Here is a 19198-nt window from a genome sequence, read left to right as displayed (position 1 = left end):
TGCAAGGGAATTTGTTTATTAAAATGTAAGTTAATGTAATTGAAAATGAAATGAAGCAAAATAACCCCTTTTGCATTAAATGAACTCATTTTATGGTGGAAGGAGGACGTCATTGATAAATTGTGCAATGATTTGGAATTGTTTTCATGCATTTTTCGTGCATAAGAGGAGAATGTAAACCACTATAGTTGGATTTTCCCCCTTTTGAATCAGAAAATTAGACAAATGTAAAATTGTAGAAACAACGCCGCTTATTGAATTCTGAAACATGTAAGCATAGATTTCCAAAAGGGAAGAATGATATATTTGGATATACTTAAACAAAGTGAATGCGCGTCATGAAAAGGATTCTGGTCGAATATGTTTGAAAAAAAAGAGGGCTGTACCGTCCAAACTGTTGCCATGTCCCATTTCGGAGACTGAGTTTATTTATAACGTCATCTGAAGTGGGAATTAAATGTGTGATTGAATATTTGGCGGATTACAACACACACACGTGCACATACATACATACATACTACATACAGTCACCCAGGCAGAGTTGGGGGCTTTTAGTGTGTGATCACTTAAATCCCACCCACTCATTCACTCAGTCAAAGTTTGGAAGGGTGAAAAAAAAGAAAAAATGACGCAGACGTTGAGGCGTCCTCAGCCTCCGAGCTAGCGGGCGGCCAGTCGTTGCGCGGATGATGGAGACCGAGCCGTGTTTGTCTTTCCGGCGGACGCCGCCGGCCTCTGGCGCCTCGGCCGCGAGTAGCACGCCGTCGCCGGGCTCCTTCCTGCCGTGCGACGAGCTGCGCAAAGCCGGCTCCGCGCACCGTCTTGGTGCTCCGGTGCGCGGCGGCAGCGTGGACGGCTACGCGGCCGTCGCACTGCATCGCAACTTCGGGGACTTCTCGCCCAATCCGCCGGTTTCGCCGTCCGGAAAACACAGCAGACTTTTGGAGACTTTGAACCAGGAGCACAAGGCCGGCGTTATAAGTGGAAAAACGCCCTATTATGAGGAAAGTAAGTTGGATTCAGTTTCTTTTTCATCGAAAAAAAAGCAAATGTATGCCATTTCTAGGCAATGGGAGGTCAGTTCCGAAATTTATTATGGAAATAAAGTTTCCATCAATTAATGCAAGTTCTAAATTCTGAGCTAGGAACAAGGTGACTGCGGGCATGAAAGTTGTCATAAATAAATGCATATTAACAATGGCATTTCCCTTACAATCAAAGCAATTAAATATAAATTAGTAATCCCAACCAAGATGTAAATGGTCTTCGTTAAACTCAAACCGAGTGGAAACAGACAACTAAGTCAAACCAATTAAAAGCATGTAAATTAAATATGACACATAATTGGACATTTCCTCCAAAACTTACAAACTGACTTGATGAATTTATTGATCTGTTTTATCCTTCATTTACAGATATTCCCACGTACAAATGTGCTGTCATAGAATACTGTATAATTGCTATTTTACAACACAATAGAAACTTCAAATTCATTTGCGCGTCTTTTTTCTCCTTAATGAATCGTGTACCGCAATACGAGTTTAAAACAACAAGAAAATGTCCAATAAGGAAAAAACTTTTCCAATATAAATAAGACTTAATATTCCTCATATTAAAACTTAATTCTACTAATGCTACTAAGATTTTTCCAGTCAGGCCTTACAGTGAGTGCAATTAAAGAAAATGTATCTCTTGCAAATTTAGTAAACAGCCCCACACTGCCCAAACAACTAAAAAGCATAATTATTGACTAAAGACATGTACATTTGCTTCATAGTTTTATGTCTAATTTGAATAAAATCCTTCAAATTAGTAGTCACACATCCATATTTGGTGCGTTTATTTTATTTTTTGTTTGTTTGTTTGTTTCTCAATATACGCACTCACTATAACATGAAAATTTGTCATCATGTGTGCGTAGTTCTAGTGATAATTCCATAAGATTTCCTCGGATGTTTGTGGCCTGAGAATATTATGCTCTCAATTCTTGGTGGTTTTGCTACTGTCAAGTAATGCACGACAGGTTTATTATATTTAAAGAAAACTTGTAAATTCCCTCATGCGTTTGATCGTGTTAACTGACTTTTTGAGGTTATCGCATTCTATTAAGAAGACGGGGGTGTTTGCCTATTTACATATTGGAAAATAAGTGATTTATTATGAAAACTTTAGATCCAAGGAGTGATCTTCATTTAACCCGCAAATAGGTTGTCCAGGTTGCCTTGCACATCAATTCCTCACCTTGCAGGAAAAAGCACCAAGAGATTGTTTTTAGGTCTCATGAAGAGTATTGTTATTAGTTGCCATTTTCATCTATCCTAAAGTTCTATGAGTTAACAATAACATGTATATGAAAATTAAGGTTACACTGTCCAAATGTACATAATGAAGACTCAAGGAATTTGTCTGCTGCCACAAGCCACTTTGACAAAAAGTACATTTAGAGTCGTTCTCAAAAAATATATATAAACCTAATTTTCCAAAATTGTTTTGTTAGAGGCATCCCAGGCTTAATATTTTAACCAAAAACTACCTATATTAGCATAGTTCATAGTATCCAACAGACCACAGAATAATTATTGAATAAAAATTTCCAACAAAGAAAATTGTGGTACTATACACCGTGACTGGGCAAATTATTTAAAAAGAAATACACACTTTTAATGACGTACAGTAGAGTAAAGATTTGCCCAATTATTGTTATTGCACCCCCCCAAAACAGATATTTTTTATTGTATGGTTGGAAAGGAAGTTTACTGCCAAATTTAATTGGGAGACGAGCGTGAGTCAATGAGAGCCTGCAGAGGAGTTTTAGTTTGCAACTTGGAGAAATGAAATTCAAAAGCGGTTTCATGTGGTGACTCAGGAAATCACACAACGTATCATGGATTGGACCCTATAGCAAAAATACAAGATTGATTTTCAAGATATGACCTGAAAATAAACTCCCAACATACTTCCTCCTACCCCAGCCCCTATTTCGTATATAGAATAAGCGATAATACTAGTACACAACACATGTTTCGGTGTTTCGTTTTTCTTTCCAGGATTTGTTTTATGATAGCAAACTATTTTGGAAAGTGTCGTTCCCCAAGCATTACCGTACATGGAATCCGACAGACAGACTGGACATATTTAGACCAATAACTGCTTCATATGGAGGAGGTTTTTTTTCTTTTTGTCCACACAGACACATAGTAATAGTTGATGATTTAAAATATTCACCATGCAGGACAGGTTAAAATATGTATGTATGTTTGTCAATTTCACACCATTTTAAGCTCTCAAACTCCATGGCTGTTGTCCAAGGCCTCCCCCCTCTCAAACCCTTTACACATGTATATTGTACAGGTTGGGAAAGGTGACATGCAAAATATTTGTGGCTTGGAAGCACATGTATTACCTTTTTAAATTTGGTGAAATGTTGGATTATTCGATGCACAAATTGGAGTCTTTGTCTTTGCCACTAAGTTTCCACTCATGTTGTTTGCTTCTTAGCAGCGATTAAATGATTTTTCCAATAATTCAAAAGGTGGGTTGCCCCCTGCATGTGGACCACTTTGCTAAATTCCCAAGCAGTCACGACGAGGCTAGAATCTAAAGAAACATCAGGGTAAAGCATAATATTTTTACTTGTTGGCGTCCTACTTTTCAGATGAAACAGTGTGTTCTTTTCTTTCTCTGCTTGGGCTATGTACATATATAAAATACATACCGAAAAAAGAAAACATTATTTTGATGCATCTGTAATATGTAGACAATGTTTTTGTGCCATAGTTTGAGATATATCTAAATTTTTAACTATATTAACATCAGAAACTAAACATTATTGGGGTATGTTTGATTTACTTGAGATTTCTTTGATGCTCCTAGTCCCCGATAAAAGACCACCAATAGATCAAATGTCTTACTCTCATTCTGATGTCCACCGTTATGCCACGTTTCAAAATGTTCACTTGTTTTTTTGTTTTTTTCACACCTGAGTTCGAGAAAAAGAAGCTCTCAAAAGCCTGGGCTACTCTGGAATGGGAGCCGACTGCTTCGGCAAACTGAAAGATGCAAGCAGCGGTTTGTCGGGCGGCGACTCCGTCGCTGACTCCATCGCCGACTCCATCGATCTGTCGGGCAAGAACAAGAAGCGGCGAAATCGCACCACTTTCAGCACCTTCCAGCTGGAGGAGCTAGAGAAAGTCTTCCAGAAAACGCACTACCCGGACGTATACGCTCGAGAGCAGCTAGCCCTGCGGACCGAGCTCACAGAGGCCAGAGTCCAGGTGTGTGGTGATTTAGAGAAAACCATATATGATCTTCTGTTGCAGTATGAATAGTTTCCTTCCCTTCTAAATGTAGGAAAATCGATGACAATGGTATTATTAAAAACAAATTTAAACTTGGAACGAGCTGAATTACAGAAGATTAAAACGCTACAAAAGCTATAGTGATTAAGCTTGTTGTTGTTGTTTGTGTAGATATAATTAGATCATTAGATAATAAATCAATTCTATTAGTTTTCTTCATTTTACACAAATGCCTTTCTGTAGATGCTAGGTCACTACATATAATATCACACGTATGTCTCTAAGAAAAAGAGAAAAAGCCAACAAAATGGCCGGTAAAAAAAATAGCAACATTGTTTTCTTCAAGTGTTATAAAATGTACATCCAAAATAATGAGAGGAATTTCTTAAGCAGGTTTTAATTGGGAAATCCTGACATACAGTATTGAATTAATAAGCTATTTGCTTTACTTCAAATGCATTAAAAAAGAATTCTACTCTGGAAAAAAAGGATTGCTGCAAGTCAAACAATACAACTCACTGTTCTATTGAATATAGAAAGGAGTAACAGGAAGGGAAAATTTAAATTTGCTTTAAAAATGTGCTTAATTAAATTTAATGTGCAAATTGAAATGTATAAACAGTATAGTACTGGCATGACAAGGAAACAATAGATGGGAAATATGATATGAGTTGATATATATAATATTGATTGTCTTTATAGGTTTGGTTCCAGAACCGTAGAGCCAAGTGGAGGAAAAGAGAACGCTACGGGAAGATCCAGGAGGTCCGCAACCACTTCACCACTACCTACGATATTTCTCTCCTCCCCCGCCACGACAGCTACCAGGTGCCGCCCAAATCATTTGTTTTATTTGCTGCTGACATTTTTTTACATTAGTATTTTTAAAGACAATATCTCTGAGAATGGCCATGCTAACATTGGTTTTTAGTACCACTGGTGTGTTCATGAGTGTGTGTGAGCTAATGTAAAGCCCACACAACTAGCTGAGTCAAAACATGTCGATAGATAAATGCGCTATAAAAGTACTTTCCGTAGGATTACAATGTAAACAGACAAAGCCTGTCAAGGGTCAACTAAATGCCAGGCAATGTCAGTGGTTGCACAACTGTACATGAAAAAAAAAATCACCCAAAAATGAGAATTAGTGCGCATTTTTAATTTTTGGTGCATATGTGTTTGTTAGATGCAAGGTAATCTGTGGCCAGGGGCTTCGGGAGTTGTCGGGGGTGCATCAGCTCCCGGCTGTGTCCTCGGAGCAGAATCCTTACCATCCTCCTGCATGGGTGCATACGCTCACCCTCACAGCAACCTGCAGGGTTTTATGGGCATTCCGTCGTCCCCCAGTCACACCCACCACCACCACCACCACCACCCGCCGCATCATCCGGCCATCAACGGTCTCTACTCCTTTCACAGTTTTCCGAATATGGAGGCTCCGGAGAACGACTACAAACCGACGGGTCTAATGGCCCTGCGAATGAAAGCCAAAGAGCCGGCCAGCATTCTTTCATGGCCGACATGACCGCCCCGCCGTTTTGCAACTCTTCACCCTCATATCCTCCCGAAGTGTGCATTAACTGAGCCAAAAGCATACTGCATTCCTGCCATGTAGTATGTAGACAGTGGACCGTTATAGTCACACGGGCTAAACGGGAAAAAGCCCTGAACTAGGTGACAATCCCAGGTTCAATGAATATATTACAGTATTATACCCAAAGCACTTGGAAGCCATTTCAAACTGGGTTCACAAGGACATAGATTATAAGAATTAATAAACAAACCCAACAAAATTGAAGAACACTGACGCTAATCTTGCCACTTTGAACCTGCAAAAAAATGTTGATAATTTCCTGCTGTGCTTTTTTTCCTTATATTTTTTACTCTGTTATGCATATTTTGATTCTCTCTCTTTTTTGGGAACCGGAAAGAACATGTGTATTACTAGTGGTAACACATGTTGCTAACCACAATGTGAGGGCATTGCACAAAGAACTTAAAATATGATAACAAGGCTTTAGATGACATGGTTTCAGAGTTTTTAAAAAACTGTGATTTGGTAAATTTGCAAATGGTGAAGTGCAAAGAGGCTGCATTTGCTATATTGTATATAGTATACACAGGCCCACATGTACGCAATATTCTTAACATTTGTATTAGCCAACATGGAAATGTCTCAATTGGAAAATCGACAAGCCAAAGCTCAGCATGGGACACTTGGACCAGAAAAAGGAAACACTAATACATTCTTCTTCTAATTCTTAACAGTTGATATCACCATAATGAGACCAAGGAACATTGTAGCAAAACTTTTAATAATTGTATTATTCATTGTTTGATGTCTGTTGTCTATTATAGCATGGCCAAAAATAAAATGTCTGGTCTGTCTACATTGGCTGTCTTGATAAATGGAGAAGAAAGAAAAGATAAAGGGAACCTGCAATAAATTGAGATTCCGAAATTCCCCAAGAGCTGGACAATAGGGATTTTGAGACCTATAGTATAGGTCATTAGTTTTTTATCTAATGCAGTCTTAACATAAAACTTATTGTGTCTGTCTTAAGTGTAATCAATATACCAGAAGAAAATTGTTTATTTCTATAGATAGCCAAATATGCTATGATCCCTACATTATGAATAAATCGTACCAATGGCAACATTGCATGGAAGGTTTAGTAACCTAACTCACCCGTTACTACCTGTAACACGTTGCCATGTCACAAAAATATAGAGATAAATGCAATATGCGTACCAATACAGTGACCAAAGCGTATTTTATTATCATTTACCGAAGCAAGACCCCTTTGTCTTTTTCCTAACTGACAAAAACTCTTCAAATATCATTTCGAGGCTGAAATATTGTCACAGTTTGGCGCCGTATGCCACTCTGGAAGCATATCCTTTTCCTGGATGGAATAAATCATCATTTTAATAAAACTGAAATTTGTTCTCGTCATCTCAACGAAAAGGAGTTCAGACAAACACTGATTATATACAAATAAGTGCTATGAAATGGTCATAGAAGATTGCTGGAAATAAAGTCATACAGTTTCATGCAACTATACTCAGGTAGGTATACAACTGATGATTCTGATATCAACACTACGTCATCATTTAACATGGTTAGGTATTATTGATCACATCCATGATAGCAGTGTGCATTAGCTGCCACTTTCCCCGTTTACATCAACACCAACATGTGTTTCTAATAGTAACGCTTCCACACCCTCTGCTTCAAATTGCAGTCTGTAGGCCACGGCTGGGGTAGAGGACAGCAGCTCTTAGCTGCAGCTATGTTAGGCCACACGGCCTCTCAGACCCTTCTGATTAAATCCCAGATTGAGTGGAGTAGATAAGAAGGCTTGTCAGTGGGGGTAAGAAGATGGCCATCTAAAGAAAAGCTGCAGAAAGAGCAAATGGTGGCTGGAGTCAGATTTATTTTTACATGGGATTCAGGGGAAAGCCATCTTGAAATCCTGAAATTGCAATAAATACTAGGCATAATATCCCTTACTGTAGGTGGGTAACTTTTTGGAAACCAAAGGAAGTTGCTTTGTGAATTTGCAGTTTTGCATGACTAAAAATGTCTGGCTATAAATGGTAATTTATTACAGTCGGGTCATGGGGGAGGGGGGGTTTAATTGGCAAATGTGTTGTCTAAGTAAAGCTGTAGCTGATACATTAACATACAATTACTCTAAAAAAAGTTTTGGAGTAACTGTCCAAAACAGTAGAACGAATCCAACATTTTAATTATAATGTATTGTGTCACTTATTTGCTGACACCTCGCACTGTCAATAAATCATGTTTAGTAAATATATTTTTAATTATATTTATTTATCATTAATTTTCATTCTGGGGGTTTCTACTCTTCAAATTGGCCAATTTTCCTGAAATTGCTGTTGTCCTGTCTGTTTGTCTTGTAACATTAGTTTTTGATGAATCCATGCAGTAGTGTGTCAGCTCGGACACTACCATCGTGTGGTAACAAAGTAGCAGTGCATCTCCCTGCAGTGTTGTGATTGGATTGGATAACTTTTATTCATCCCGTATTCGGGAAATTTCATTGTCACAGTAGCAAGAGGGTGAAAATGCAGATACAGGAAAGATACAGGCATTTTAGACATAATAGAAAGGGGATAGAAAGAAGCCAAGCCACGCGACGCAAAAAGCACAAAGACACTTGAGGACTGGTTTTAGAAAAGATATGACAAAAGCATTCATCAAACTTCATTTAATTGCTTTTAATGAACACACTTAGGTTTCATTGATTAATGCAAACCCTATTTGGTATAGTGATCATGTTGTTTTACAAACTGCGACCCGAACCGTCGTGTTTTCTTTTACTCCCTTTTCAGAAGATTAATAAATCGGAGTTGAAGTGAAAATAAAACGCTGATTAAATGTTCCCTTCTTTAGTTTTTGAGGGGGTCTGATTTGATTGACGGGCGCGTTCACGTCTTCCGCCCACTTTTGCAACCAATAGGCTTTCGGGGGGCGGGACAGGAGTCAACTCTGGACAAAATGGCGCCCGTCGTTGTTTTGCCGCAGGGCCAGTGATTAACAAGAATTGCTTTCGCCTAAATTCTGCGATCGCTTGCAGAATTGTCGCCAGCAGAAGAGCCAGGCGTCCCAGGGTCGACTCCGCTTGGACCGAAATGAAAGGTAAAGAGCGGTCGCCGCTGAAAAAACGCTCTCGGGCCTTGGACGACATTCGCGATCGGGGAGGATGCCATCCGAGCAGCAAGAAAATGGGCGCGCTGTCCCTGTCCAGCGGGAGCAACAATAATGGCAAAAGTGACGGGGGCTCGACCAGGAGGAGCCTCCTCGGGGACAAAAGGGACCGGGACTTCGACGGCCCCGCTCGCCTGGGAAATAACCACAACTGTCTGCCCGCCGGCTCGGCGAGCAAGAACCACAGCAGCCTGAGCCTCTCGCTGGATTTGGCCGGAGTGAGGAGCACGTCGCGCGGGGACCAGCGGCTCCCGGCTCTCGGGGCAGAGGGCGAGTACAAAACCCTGAAAATCAGCGACCTGGGGAACCAACTTAGCGACGAGGACGTCGAGGACGGCCTCTTTCACGAATTCAAAAAATTCGGCGACGTGAGCGTCAAGCTGAGCCGCAGCAACGACGAGAGGATTGCCTTCGTCAACTTCCGGAAAGCGGAGGACGCCCGAGCGGCCAAGCACGCCAGGGGCCGCCTCGTTCTTTACGACAGGCCGCTGAAAATAGAGGCGGTGTACATTAACAGCTCCAAGAGCCGCTCGCCCGTCGAGCGCGTCGAGCGTGTCGAACGCGTCGAGCGAGTGGAGCGCGTCGAGCGCGACCCCTACGCCGCCGCCCCCAGCCACAGACATTTGCAGCGGTCGCTTTCGCCCACCGGCCGGGGGTACCGAGACTACCGCCTGCAGCAGCTGGCCCTGGGCCGGCTGCCCCCACCCCCGCCGCCGCCCCTGCCCAGGGAACTGGAGCGGGACCGGGAGTTCGCCCTGTTCGAGGCTCGAGCCCGGCCGGCCTTCATCGCCGAGCGGGCCGCCTTCCGCGAAGAGGATTTGATATCGCCGGAGGACGACCAAAGAGCCAATCGGACCTTGTTTCTGGGCAACTTGGACACGGGGGTCACCGAGGCCGACCTGAGGAGAGCCTTTGACAGGTTTGGCGTTATCACCGAGGTGGACATCAAAAGGCCCGTAAGGGACCAGACCAGCACGTACGGCTTTTTAAAATTTGAGAACCTGGACATGGCTCACCGTGCCAAACTCAGCATGTCTGGGAAAATAGTGGGCTGCAAACCCATCAAGATTGGCTACGGAAAAGCCACGCCCACCACCCGCCTGTGGGTGGGCGGCCTGGGACACTGGGTGCCCCTGAACGCCCTGGCCAGAGAGTTTGATCGTTTCGGCACCATCAGGACTATAGACTACAGGAAGGGGGACACTTGGGCTTACATTCAGTACGAAAGCCTGGACGCGGCGCAGGCAGCGTGCACGCACATGCGGGGATTCCCTCTCGGGGGGCCCGAGAGGAGACTCCGTGTGGACTTTGCTGACACGGAGCATCGTTACCAGCAGCAGTTCTTGCAGCCCCTCCCCATGGCGACCTTCGACATGGTGGCCGAGTCGTTCGTCCACCGCAACGCGCAGGAATCTCTGAGGGGCCGAGAACGCAGTCCCCCGCCGCTTCACTTCAGGGACCGAGAACTTTTCCCTGACGCCGACTGGCCCAACCCGCCGGCTTTCCGAGACCGGGTGCGCGCTTCCCCCTTTGAACCCCTGGAGCACTTAGACCGTGAGCGGCGGGCGCGCGAGCCCTGGTCTCTGGAGCGGGAGCCCGCGCGCAAGCGCCGACTCGTGGACGACAGGCGCCACCCCGACTACTCGCCCGACGGCCCCGACAGGACAGCTAGGCGTCGGCGCAACTCTCCGGACGGCAGCCCCGGAGGCAGTAGCCGAGACGGCGGGCGATTCAGCGACCCGGAGCGCCCCCTGCGGAGCGACAGACCGTCCCCTGCGCGTGAGCGCCACGGCAGCCTGGAGCAAATCGGGACGGAGCGGAGACTCAGGAGCATCTGCGACAAGGCCCCGTCGGGCGGCAACATTTCACTGATCGGCGAGCGTAAACGAAAGGCCGGCGAGGGTGGCAAAGGGACAGCGAAGAGGGACCGCTCCGAGGGCTCGTCCCGAAGCGCGCAGGCGTCCAAATCAGAGAGCGCCAAGCTGACTCTGGCCTGGCAAGGCATGCTGCTGCTGAAGAACAGCAACTTCCCAGCCAACATGCACCTTCTGCAGGGGGACCACGGCGTGGCCGGCGAGCTGCTCACCGACAGGACCACCGGCAAGCGGGTGTGCGAGCTGAAGATCACCCAGCGGCTTCGCCTGGACCAGCCCAAGCTGGACGAGGTTTCCCGGCGCATCAAGGCGGCGGGCCCCGGCGGCCACGCCGTCCTCCTGGCGGTTCCCGGCGCCGGCGAGGACGCATCGTCCGACTCGGCCGTCTCCACTCAGCGGCCGCTCCGCAACCTGGTGTCCTACCTCAACCAAAAGCAGGCGGCGGGCGTCATCGCTCTGCCCGTGGGCGGGAGCCGGGATAAGGACACAGCGGGGGTCCTCCATGCTTTCCCTCCCTGTGATTTCTCCCAGCAGTTCCTTGATTCCTCTGCCAAAGCTCTGGCCAAAAGCGAAGAAGACTATCTGGTCATGATTGTGGTTCGAGGTGCATCTTAAAACAAGCAAGCTAACCAGTCTGAAAGTATTACAAAAAAAAAAAATCAACAACAACAAACTTCTGTCTTTCAGTAACCATTGCATGCTGTGTTTTGCATTTTGGGCTACACTAGTATGGTTCTTGGATGTTGTATCTTGTCATGTTACCCACTAAAACCACAGGCGACTCCTATCTCCCGCCTCAAACAAAAAGGGCATGTGATTATTTTTATTTTTTTTAATGTGCAGAGATTGTTCGACCACACAAAATCCAACAGAATAATTAAGATATGTAAAAACAAACAATATGCCATGTCTCAGAGAGGAAGCTAATTGGGGCCATATGGGAAGTAGACACAATAACATCCCTGAAACTACAAGTGTGTAGAAATTTAGTATTAACTGGACGGTTTTGTGTGATCCTGACTTGTAGTGTGCGGTACATATTATTGTGTCTTCTACTCCATACGGGGTGGGGTGTAAGAAGTGACGAATGTGAAAATGTGCACATATATTCACTTTTTATATCCCGTTGAGGAAAAAAGGGAATTCGGTCCAATAATCCAACAAATTCATTCATGTCACTTCTCTTCATAATGCCACCTTTGATTTGTTTTCTTTTGTTTTTCTTTGTCGAACCAAGATTTGTTGAAGAATTAATCTACTCGTAATGACAAATGCAGGATGATGATAGGTGGCAAAATTTTGACATGGTTGAGCTTCTGGTATTTTAGCTTCAGCCCGTTCGAGAATTGACAAGGATTCTTTCCTCAATGTTAGGCAGCAGCAACACAAGAAGGCCATAAGCATTATACAAACTTTAATTTTTATGGAAAAGTCTGCTTTTACCAACACACGCTATAGTATTCACTCTAACATACGCTAATCCAATGGTATTGTAATTAAAGTATTTCACATTTTAGTACGATGGAGAACGAGCAGAATCAAGAGCAGTGATTATATTTTTTTCTAATTTTGCAATGTACTCATTTGAGTAAAACAATTTGATGTTCTATCCACCACTGATGACATAGCTAACAAATAACTAGAATTTTTGTAGAAAATATGTAAGCAAAAAAATGTGAATTTGCAGAAAATTAATGGCCAAATGTGTATTTTTTTAGCTTCCTCTTAATTTTTTTATAGCACTGTGTAGAACATTTTATCTTTTTAATGACAAGTCACCCACATATTCCTATTTTATGAATAATTGGATTTCCCTAAATTTAAGGTTTTACTTAAATCTAGCTTCCATAATCCTTCTGGTGCATTCGTTTCTCTGGAACATCAATAATATTTGCTGGTCAATTTGACATGGGTTGTTAAAGGTTTCAAAATGACAGCTAAATTCCAAAATACTAATAAAATCTAACAATACAATATTGAATGTGTTGAGGAGACTAATGACCCGTAATACCAATCAGTATCGTTTTGGTAAATGCAGACAAGCTTTCTAATGAGATGTGAATGGTCATACTTGTTCTTTTACAGTAACAGCAAAAACTAATTTGTTTTAACTCCATGCGTTATTTTATTTTAATCGTGTTTAATACAACTGGTTGTGTAATCCATGTGACAGAAGAAGAGTATATAAAAAAAAGTTCATGTTTTGTTGACATTTTGACTGAAACCCCAAAAGGGTTCATGAAACAATCAGTAAGTAGTGCTTTGTCATTTTATTTCACTCTATAAGAAAATCTGCACCATAACGCTAAGCTCTACTTACTGAACTGGTTTGTACAATGGATATAAAAAGTCTACACACCCCGTTTATGTATACTACCAAATGTGTGACCCCGTGATGTGTTCATAACTAAACCCATTCAAACTCCTGTGAATTAGTTGGCACGCATCTGTCAGTTTTAACTCATTCACAGCCATTTACAGCGACTGATGTCGTTTATTGCCGGAAATCTTTAAAAAAAAAAATCAGTCTATCCTCGTGGAAACTTTTAATGTTGTTTATAGTTTATCAGAACCATTTTAATATGGCTTCGTTCACTGCCCTAGACGCTGTAATTATTTGACCTGAACCCCTAGTCGAAATGGCAACCATTGAGTTCTTGATGAAAATGGCTTGACTGGTCTTATTTTTTCATTCCACAAAAAAAGGCATTGAAGTAATGTGTGTAGACTTTTTACACCCATTGTACTTTGTGTGGATTCAACCCTGCTTTGAAATGTATTGGCGCATGAGGACTACACTACGATGACGACCACCGCAACCTGTTTAACTTGTGTAGCCCCCACCCCCATGCCCGCACATCCCAGCTCTGCATCATGTGATGACTTCCAGTGTAAAGTTTGTACGTGCTGATGTCACGGGGGGAAGAAGGAGCGTGAGCTGTTGACATACCCACAAAAAGTGCGTCAATAAATTGTTCATTTGAAGGAGAACGCTTCCACGTTTCTTGGATGGAAGTGAATTGAGGAAAACCAGGAAATTGTCGTGTTTCCCAGGAAGTTGAAAAATATTCTGAGAGAAAGAGCGAGAGCGAAAAAGAAAAGGGAGACCTTTTGCTATTTTGCATAGAGTTTGCCCAGCGTTAATTACTTCCAGCGTGCACGGAGGAGTCGTCGGGCAGGAGTTCGCCCCATGCACTCCACGGGGTTGAAGCCTAAGTTGCTATAGCGACGCACGAAGCCCGCCTGCATCGTTGGTGCTTTGTGTCGTTTCGTTTGGGGAGGATGATGTTCCGCCGTGGGAATAATGTTTGCATTGCAAAGACCAGCTTCATCCCCCTCCTCCTCCTCATCTGCTGCTTTTTCTTACACCACTGGAAGGAATCCACACCAAGGAACCCTTCAAGCACACGGCCCTCGCCCCCGGCGCCATCCATCTTAGTTGTATTCACGGGTAAAGGTGAAGGAGACGGTGCCTATCTTGAGGAGACTAACGCCGTCCGTCCCGTCCCCCCCTCTCGACAGCCAGGGTGAGTACGAAGGAAGACGACAATGCTGCCCTGCTGGCTCTGTATCGCTAGCACAGGCGGCTGTGGTAAGTCATGAAATGTAATGGTTGTCATGGTAACGGGTCCCACCACACGTGCGCAATCTCTGCAATTCCACTCGTCACGAGGCCTTAAAACGATAAATTGTAGGTGAGCTTGACATTTCAAGTGTCATTCTCACCAGTTTTCACTGCCTTCAAGAAACAATAAGTGACTAAAAGGGCTAAATTGGGTCAGAATTGAACGACTGCAAACTAAAACCTCCAAACAGGTTACATTCAACGATTTATTGCATTCTTGCTAGTTTCAACAAGTACAGACCTTTTCTCAGCAGAAAATCAAGATAACAATTTCTTTTCTGTTTATAGGTTTCAGAGCTGTCCACAGTAAACAAAGTGAGAGATATACCTTGCTCAATTTCTTGCACTTGGGTCGCTTGGGCCTGCGGGGTCAACTCGCTCACAGTGTAAATAGATTTCATAGCACAACATCACTATTTGCCACTCGCAACCAGAGTCGCAGGGACCCTGATTGAGTTCCTACAACTCTTGCTAATTAATGAAGTGCAGGCTATCTACATTTACAATCTGGCTGTACAGACTGACATCAGGTCTAGGTCGAAATGACCTGTAGATCAAGTGTCAGGAAGCTTTCTGAGATTTGCCAAAAGATAAGAGTTCAAATCTAAACTGTGAGTGTGTTGTGGACTTTTTCAGCATTCTCTGCCAGGCGTTTATGCACCGCAACGATGTAATCTGTGTCTTCAAAATGGGTAAACTTGACGGGGGGGCCGTGGAACACGGTATCTCAAATTGTCCTGCGACAACTGCCCACTGCCGAAGTGCCCTTGGGCAAGGCGCTGATGTTAAAGATGTTAGCTCAGTTCTGGTCTGTCACCAACGCAATACAAATACAAATTGTTTTTGTAAATAGGCTTTTGTATCCTGTGCTATGGTCTTAAATCATTGTGACGATCTCATGGTCTCTCACAGTATTCTAACCGGAAATATCTCACAATGCTTTATTGTGACGATCTGAAGTTTATATTCACATTGAATTAATGAGGTTGCAGTATCATCTGCTAAAATATATTTTGATTGACAAGCAAAACAAAAAAAATGCTCGAATATAGATGACCAGAAAAAAACGACCTCAGTCTAATCATAAGGTTATTTGAACCACGGTTGTCAAATCTATATATAAAAGTGGGACAGTAAGATTGTCACTCCGTATTGTCATCATTGATATTCAAAATATACTAAAGTCCACATTTTAGGCCGTTTTCTAGCAAAACAAACAAAAGCTAAATCACAAGTGGATACATTTTCAACAGTGGACATCAATCAAAAGTGAGCATGTTGAACTTTCATCCCTCATGCAATAACATGAAACGTGTTTGTTTCCTTTTCCATGCTTCCACGTGAAAGCGCCGCCTTGTCTACAGACCACTAGACACGCCCCCGTTGCCTTGCTACCGTAAGTAACCTCTCATGTCTTCCCAATGTAAAAAGAACAGGTGAAGATTTTTTGTCTTCCTTTTGTCTACAATGTAAAGACCTTTTCGTTATGTCTTCAGAGATGCTGTACTTCCAGTTGGCTGAAATCAATTGTGTCGTAACTAAACCAAACCATTAATTTGCATTAATTCATGGGAAATAAGCCATTAGCTAACTGATTTGTGTTACCCGCAACAGAGGCACTGTTGTCATTAGAGTGGCTAGCGCACTTTAAAGCTGAATTTGGCCTGCATGCTAGCCATTACATTTGGATAAATTTACAAATTTGTTCCCCAGTTTCCCCATTTCCTCTATGCAATTATGTATCACGGTCGCTCAAAACGGAAGTTAAAAAAAACAACCTTGGGTATATTTTGCGGTGTGATCCCAAACCCAAGTTGTCATTGTTTTCACTTCAAGTCAACAATAATTATTTTCTATTTTTATTTTATTTTTTGTGACCGAGAAGTACCATGCTGCTTTCTGTGAACAAACAATGAAAAGGTCTAAGTTACTGCTTGTACTATCTGGAATAACACATCAATAAAATAACTTCAATTAATACAAACTCTCTTCTGATTTCATTTGTTTCTGAATAAACCACACAAGAACAGTCGCATGTCAGTTTTATTTCGCCTGGCTTGTGCGCAATTTAAAAAAAAAAAACCTATGATTTGTTAAGACAGTTGTCTACACTCTGAATCAGCTAACCAGAATAAAACAGTTGTACTCAACTGTGAAGCAAAACAACAACAGTAGGCGACAAATCATGGTAAACCCCAATCAAAACCATCATAAGACGCTACAAAATGTGGCTTGGCCCTTGAACGCATCTCGTGAGGGGGGGAGGAGGGGAGAGTAGGCTTTTGTGCATTGTAATTGCTGGGTGATTGCAACATCATCACAAAAAAAAGCTTGAGGGCTCAGTGCAGCATTGTGCAAATGACTTGAGGGGGAAGAAAAAAAACCTCATTGAACTGACATTCTTGCAGCACAAGCCCTAATTCGCCGCAAGAGGGCATTATAGCAAAACGTAAAGTCCGATTCACACGTGTCGGAATATTCATTCCGAGACCAGTATGTAGTAATAAGCTTGTAAGTAGTAGTTTTCTCACATGTCTTTGGCTGACACAGGAACTGCTGGAGTGTACCCGCTAAGGCAAATTGGTGCAAAAGGAGAGTACAAAAACAACCTGCAAGATTACATAATCACAAACGCGTTGCAGAAGGTTTGACCTCAAATCAACTCGTAGCGCTTTGTGACGGGTGAAAACGGGCAAAGACGGTTATTGCAGAAAACAAGCTCAATAAAGCAGAGCCTGCTCACAATGACTTATTGAAGCAAACCAGGTGCGGAATCAGGCGTAGTTGTGTGTTTGCGATCGTGCGTGTGTGTGTGTGTGAGGTAGGCCAAGTGGTGCTGATGTTGCAGAATGGCATCTCTGTAAAGATCAATAATAATGTCCTCGAAAAAGCATAAGAAGGCATTGGGACCACACGCTATAATGATATTTTATAATAAAAGGATAAAGGTGACCAAATTATTCAACCCAAAGTTGGGACCAGTCCATTTTTTGGGGGGGAAGTAGGACTAAAACTTGTAAAAGTTGGAAAAGGCGCCGATTGGGGCGCATTGACATATTTTTGTGCTTTTCACTTTTAAAAAAATGCTCGATGGAGGATGACGTGGCCACAGTTGATCAAGAGTAAAAACAAATCCAAACAGTGACATGCAGTCAGGGGAGGCCAGTGAGCCACAACCTCACCTGGCTTCACGGAAATTGATTTTTTTTAAAAAATAGACATATTATACACACCAGCGATATTAATTACATTTAATTTATAACCTCCTGACTAAAAAAATATGTTGTCCAATCACATTTATTTTGAAATTCCCCAATCTGTCACTAGAAAGCTCTGAATGTCCTCAATAGAGCACAAAAGGAGTTAATGCGATTGGATGCACTGGCAACATAGCATATAATATGGGATATAATATATGAAATTGTATATGATTTTTAATAACCCAATTACTGTGTAATGTATTCTTGTGCTGGCCGTCATTAAACTGCTGACTACAGCTGCAGAGTGGGGCACGCATGTCTCCTGCTACATTATCAGGGGGCGATAGCGAGACCTAGACTTCATTTATAAGGCGAGACGATAACATTTTAAAAGCATTTTTTTACTATTACATTATATTCTCTATTATCTTTATTTATTTATTTGTAAATCTGACGGTGCCTCATCAAACATCACCCTCACCGCATGTCACTGAATCCAAGAGATACTTTTTTTAAACTTCCGCTTATTAACTTTCTGCCTGCCGATGACAGTGATGGATGTCCAATCGATTTGAATAGTCAATTGCACTAGAAAATGAACAGTCACTGGCACCCTTCCACTTTCAAAGGCAGTCAATGTCAAAATCACTGATATTTACGGTACATCCATCTATTTTCTATACCATTTATGGGCAATAGGGTCACGGGTAAGATGAAGCCCATCCCATGTGACTTTAGGCGAAAGGCAGGATTCACCCCGGACTGGTCGCCAGCCAATCGCAAGGCACATAATGATTAAGTACATTCACACCAAAAAAACAATTTAGAGGGGCCTAATTTAGCTAAAATGCATGTTTTTGGAATGCGGGACAAAGCTGGAGTACCCAGAGGTCAAGGTTCAACCTCGGAAATGTAAGGGCTATGTGCTAAACACTTGTGCACCGTGCCACTCTGCCTCATGAGCAATGCTTCATGTTTTTCGTAGTGAGTTTAAGGAGTATACATTGTGCATGCTTATCAGTTAGCCTTTTTAAGGCAGCTTACAATTGCAATTATAGTGGTTATAGTTTATACAGTTTTCAAATCATAGTTTACTTTCTATTTAAAAATTCTCAATTTGAAAACAAAGATTAAATGGGTCATTTAAACCACAATTAAACCTGAATTTAAAAAAAAGGTTCTCAGCGTAAAAAAAGATTAAAACAAAACAAAAAATCCCAGTCTTTTTTTAAAGCTTCTAAATAGATGAACATGAACCCTTTAAATATTTTTTTTCAAAAAGAAAAGAAAATATATTTTCAAAACAGCAATTTGAAGAATTTCTAAGGGAATTAAAAAAAATCATTAATCTCCTTTAAACTAGTTTTAAATGGAAAATATTTCTCAAATACAATCTCACATTTAAAGAAAAGAATAAAACTGAAGGGCAAAAACTGTTAAATGGATCAAATTGAATGTTTAAAAAT

At 42.2% G+C, this 19198-nt stretch overlaps 2 protein-coding genes across 2 annotated transcripts; both read left to right on the top strand.

Annotated features, from left to right (window-relative positions):
• Window positions 1-686: 686 nt before the first annotated feature.
• On the top strand, window positions 687-6497 carry alx3 (ALX homeobox 3). The gene is made up of 4 exons (XM_077605843.1): window positions 687-1008; window positions 3985-4274; window positions 5001-5126; window positions 5485-6497. The coding sequence occupies exons 1-4, from the start codon at window positions 687-689 to the stop codon at window positions 5821-5823; spliced, it is 1077 nt and encodes a 358-aa protein (XP_077461969.1). The 3' UTR covers window positions 5824-6497.
• Window positions 6498-8782: 2285 nt separating this feature from the next.
• On the top strand, window positions 8783-14047 carry rbm15 (RNA binding motif protein 15). The gene has a single exon (XM_077607093.1). It carries the CDS (start codon window positions 8958-8960, stop codon window positions 11520-11522), a length of 2565 nt encoding a protein of 854 aa, XP_077463219.1. The 5' UTR covers window positions 8783-8957; the 3' UTR covers window positions 11523-14047.
• Window positions 14048-19198: the final 5151 nt, after the last annotated feature.

This window comes from Stigmatopora argus, chromosome 1 (genome assembly GCF_051989625.1).
Source record: "Stigmatopora argus isolate UIUO_Sarg chromosome 1, RoL_Sarg_1.0, whole genome shotgun sequence".
Lineage (NCBI taxonomy): Eukaryota > Metazoa > Chordata > Actinopteri > Syngnathiformes > Syngnathidae > Stigmatopora > Stigmatopora argus.
This window is presented reverse-complemented; position numbering and strand designations above follow the sequence as displayed.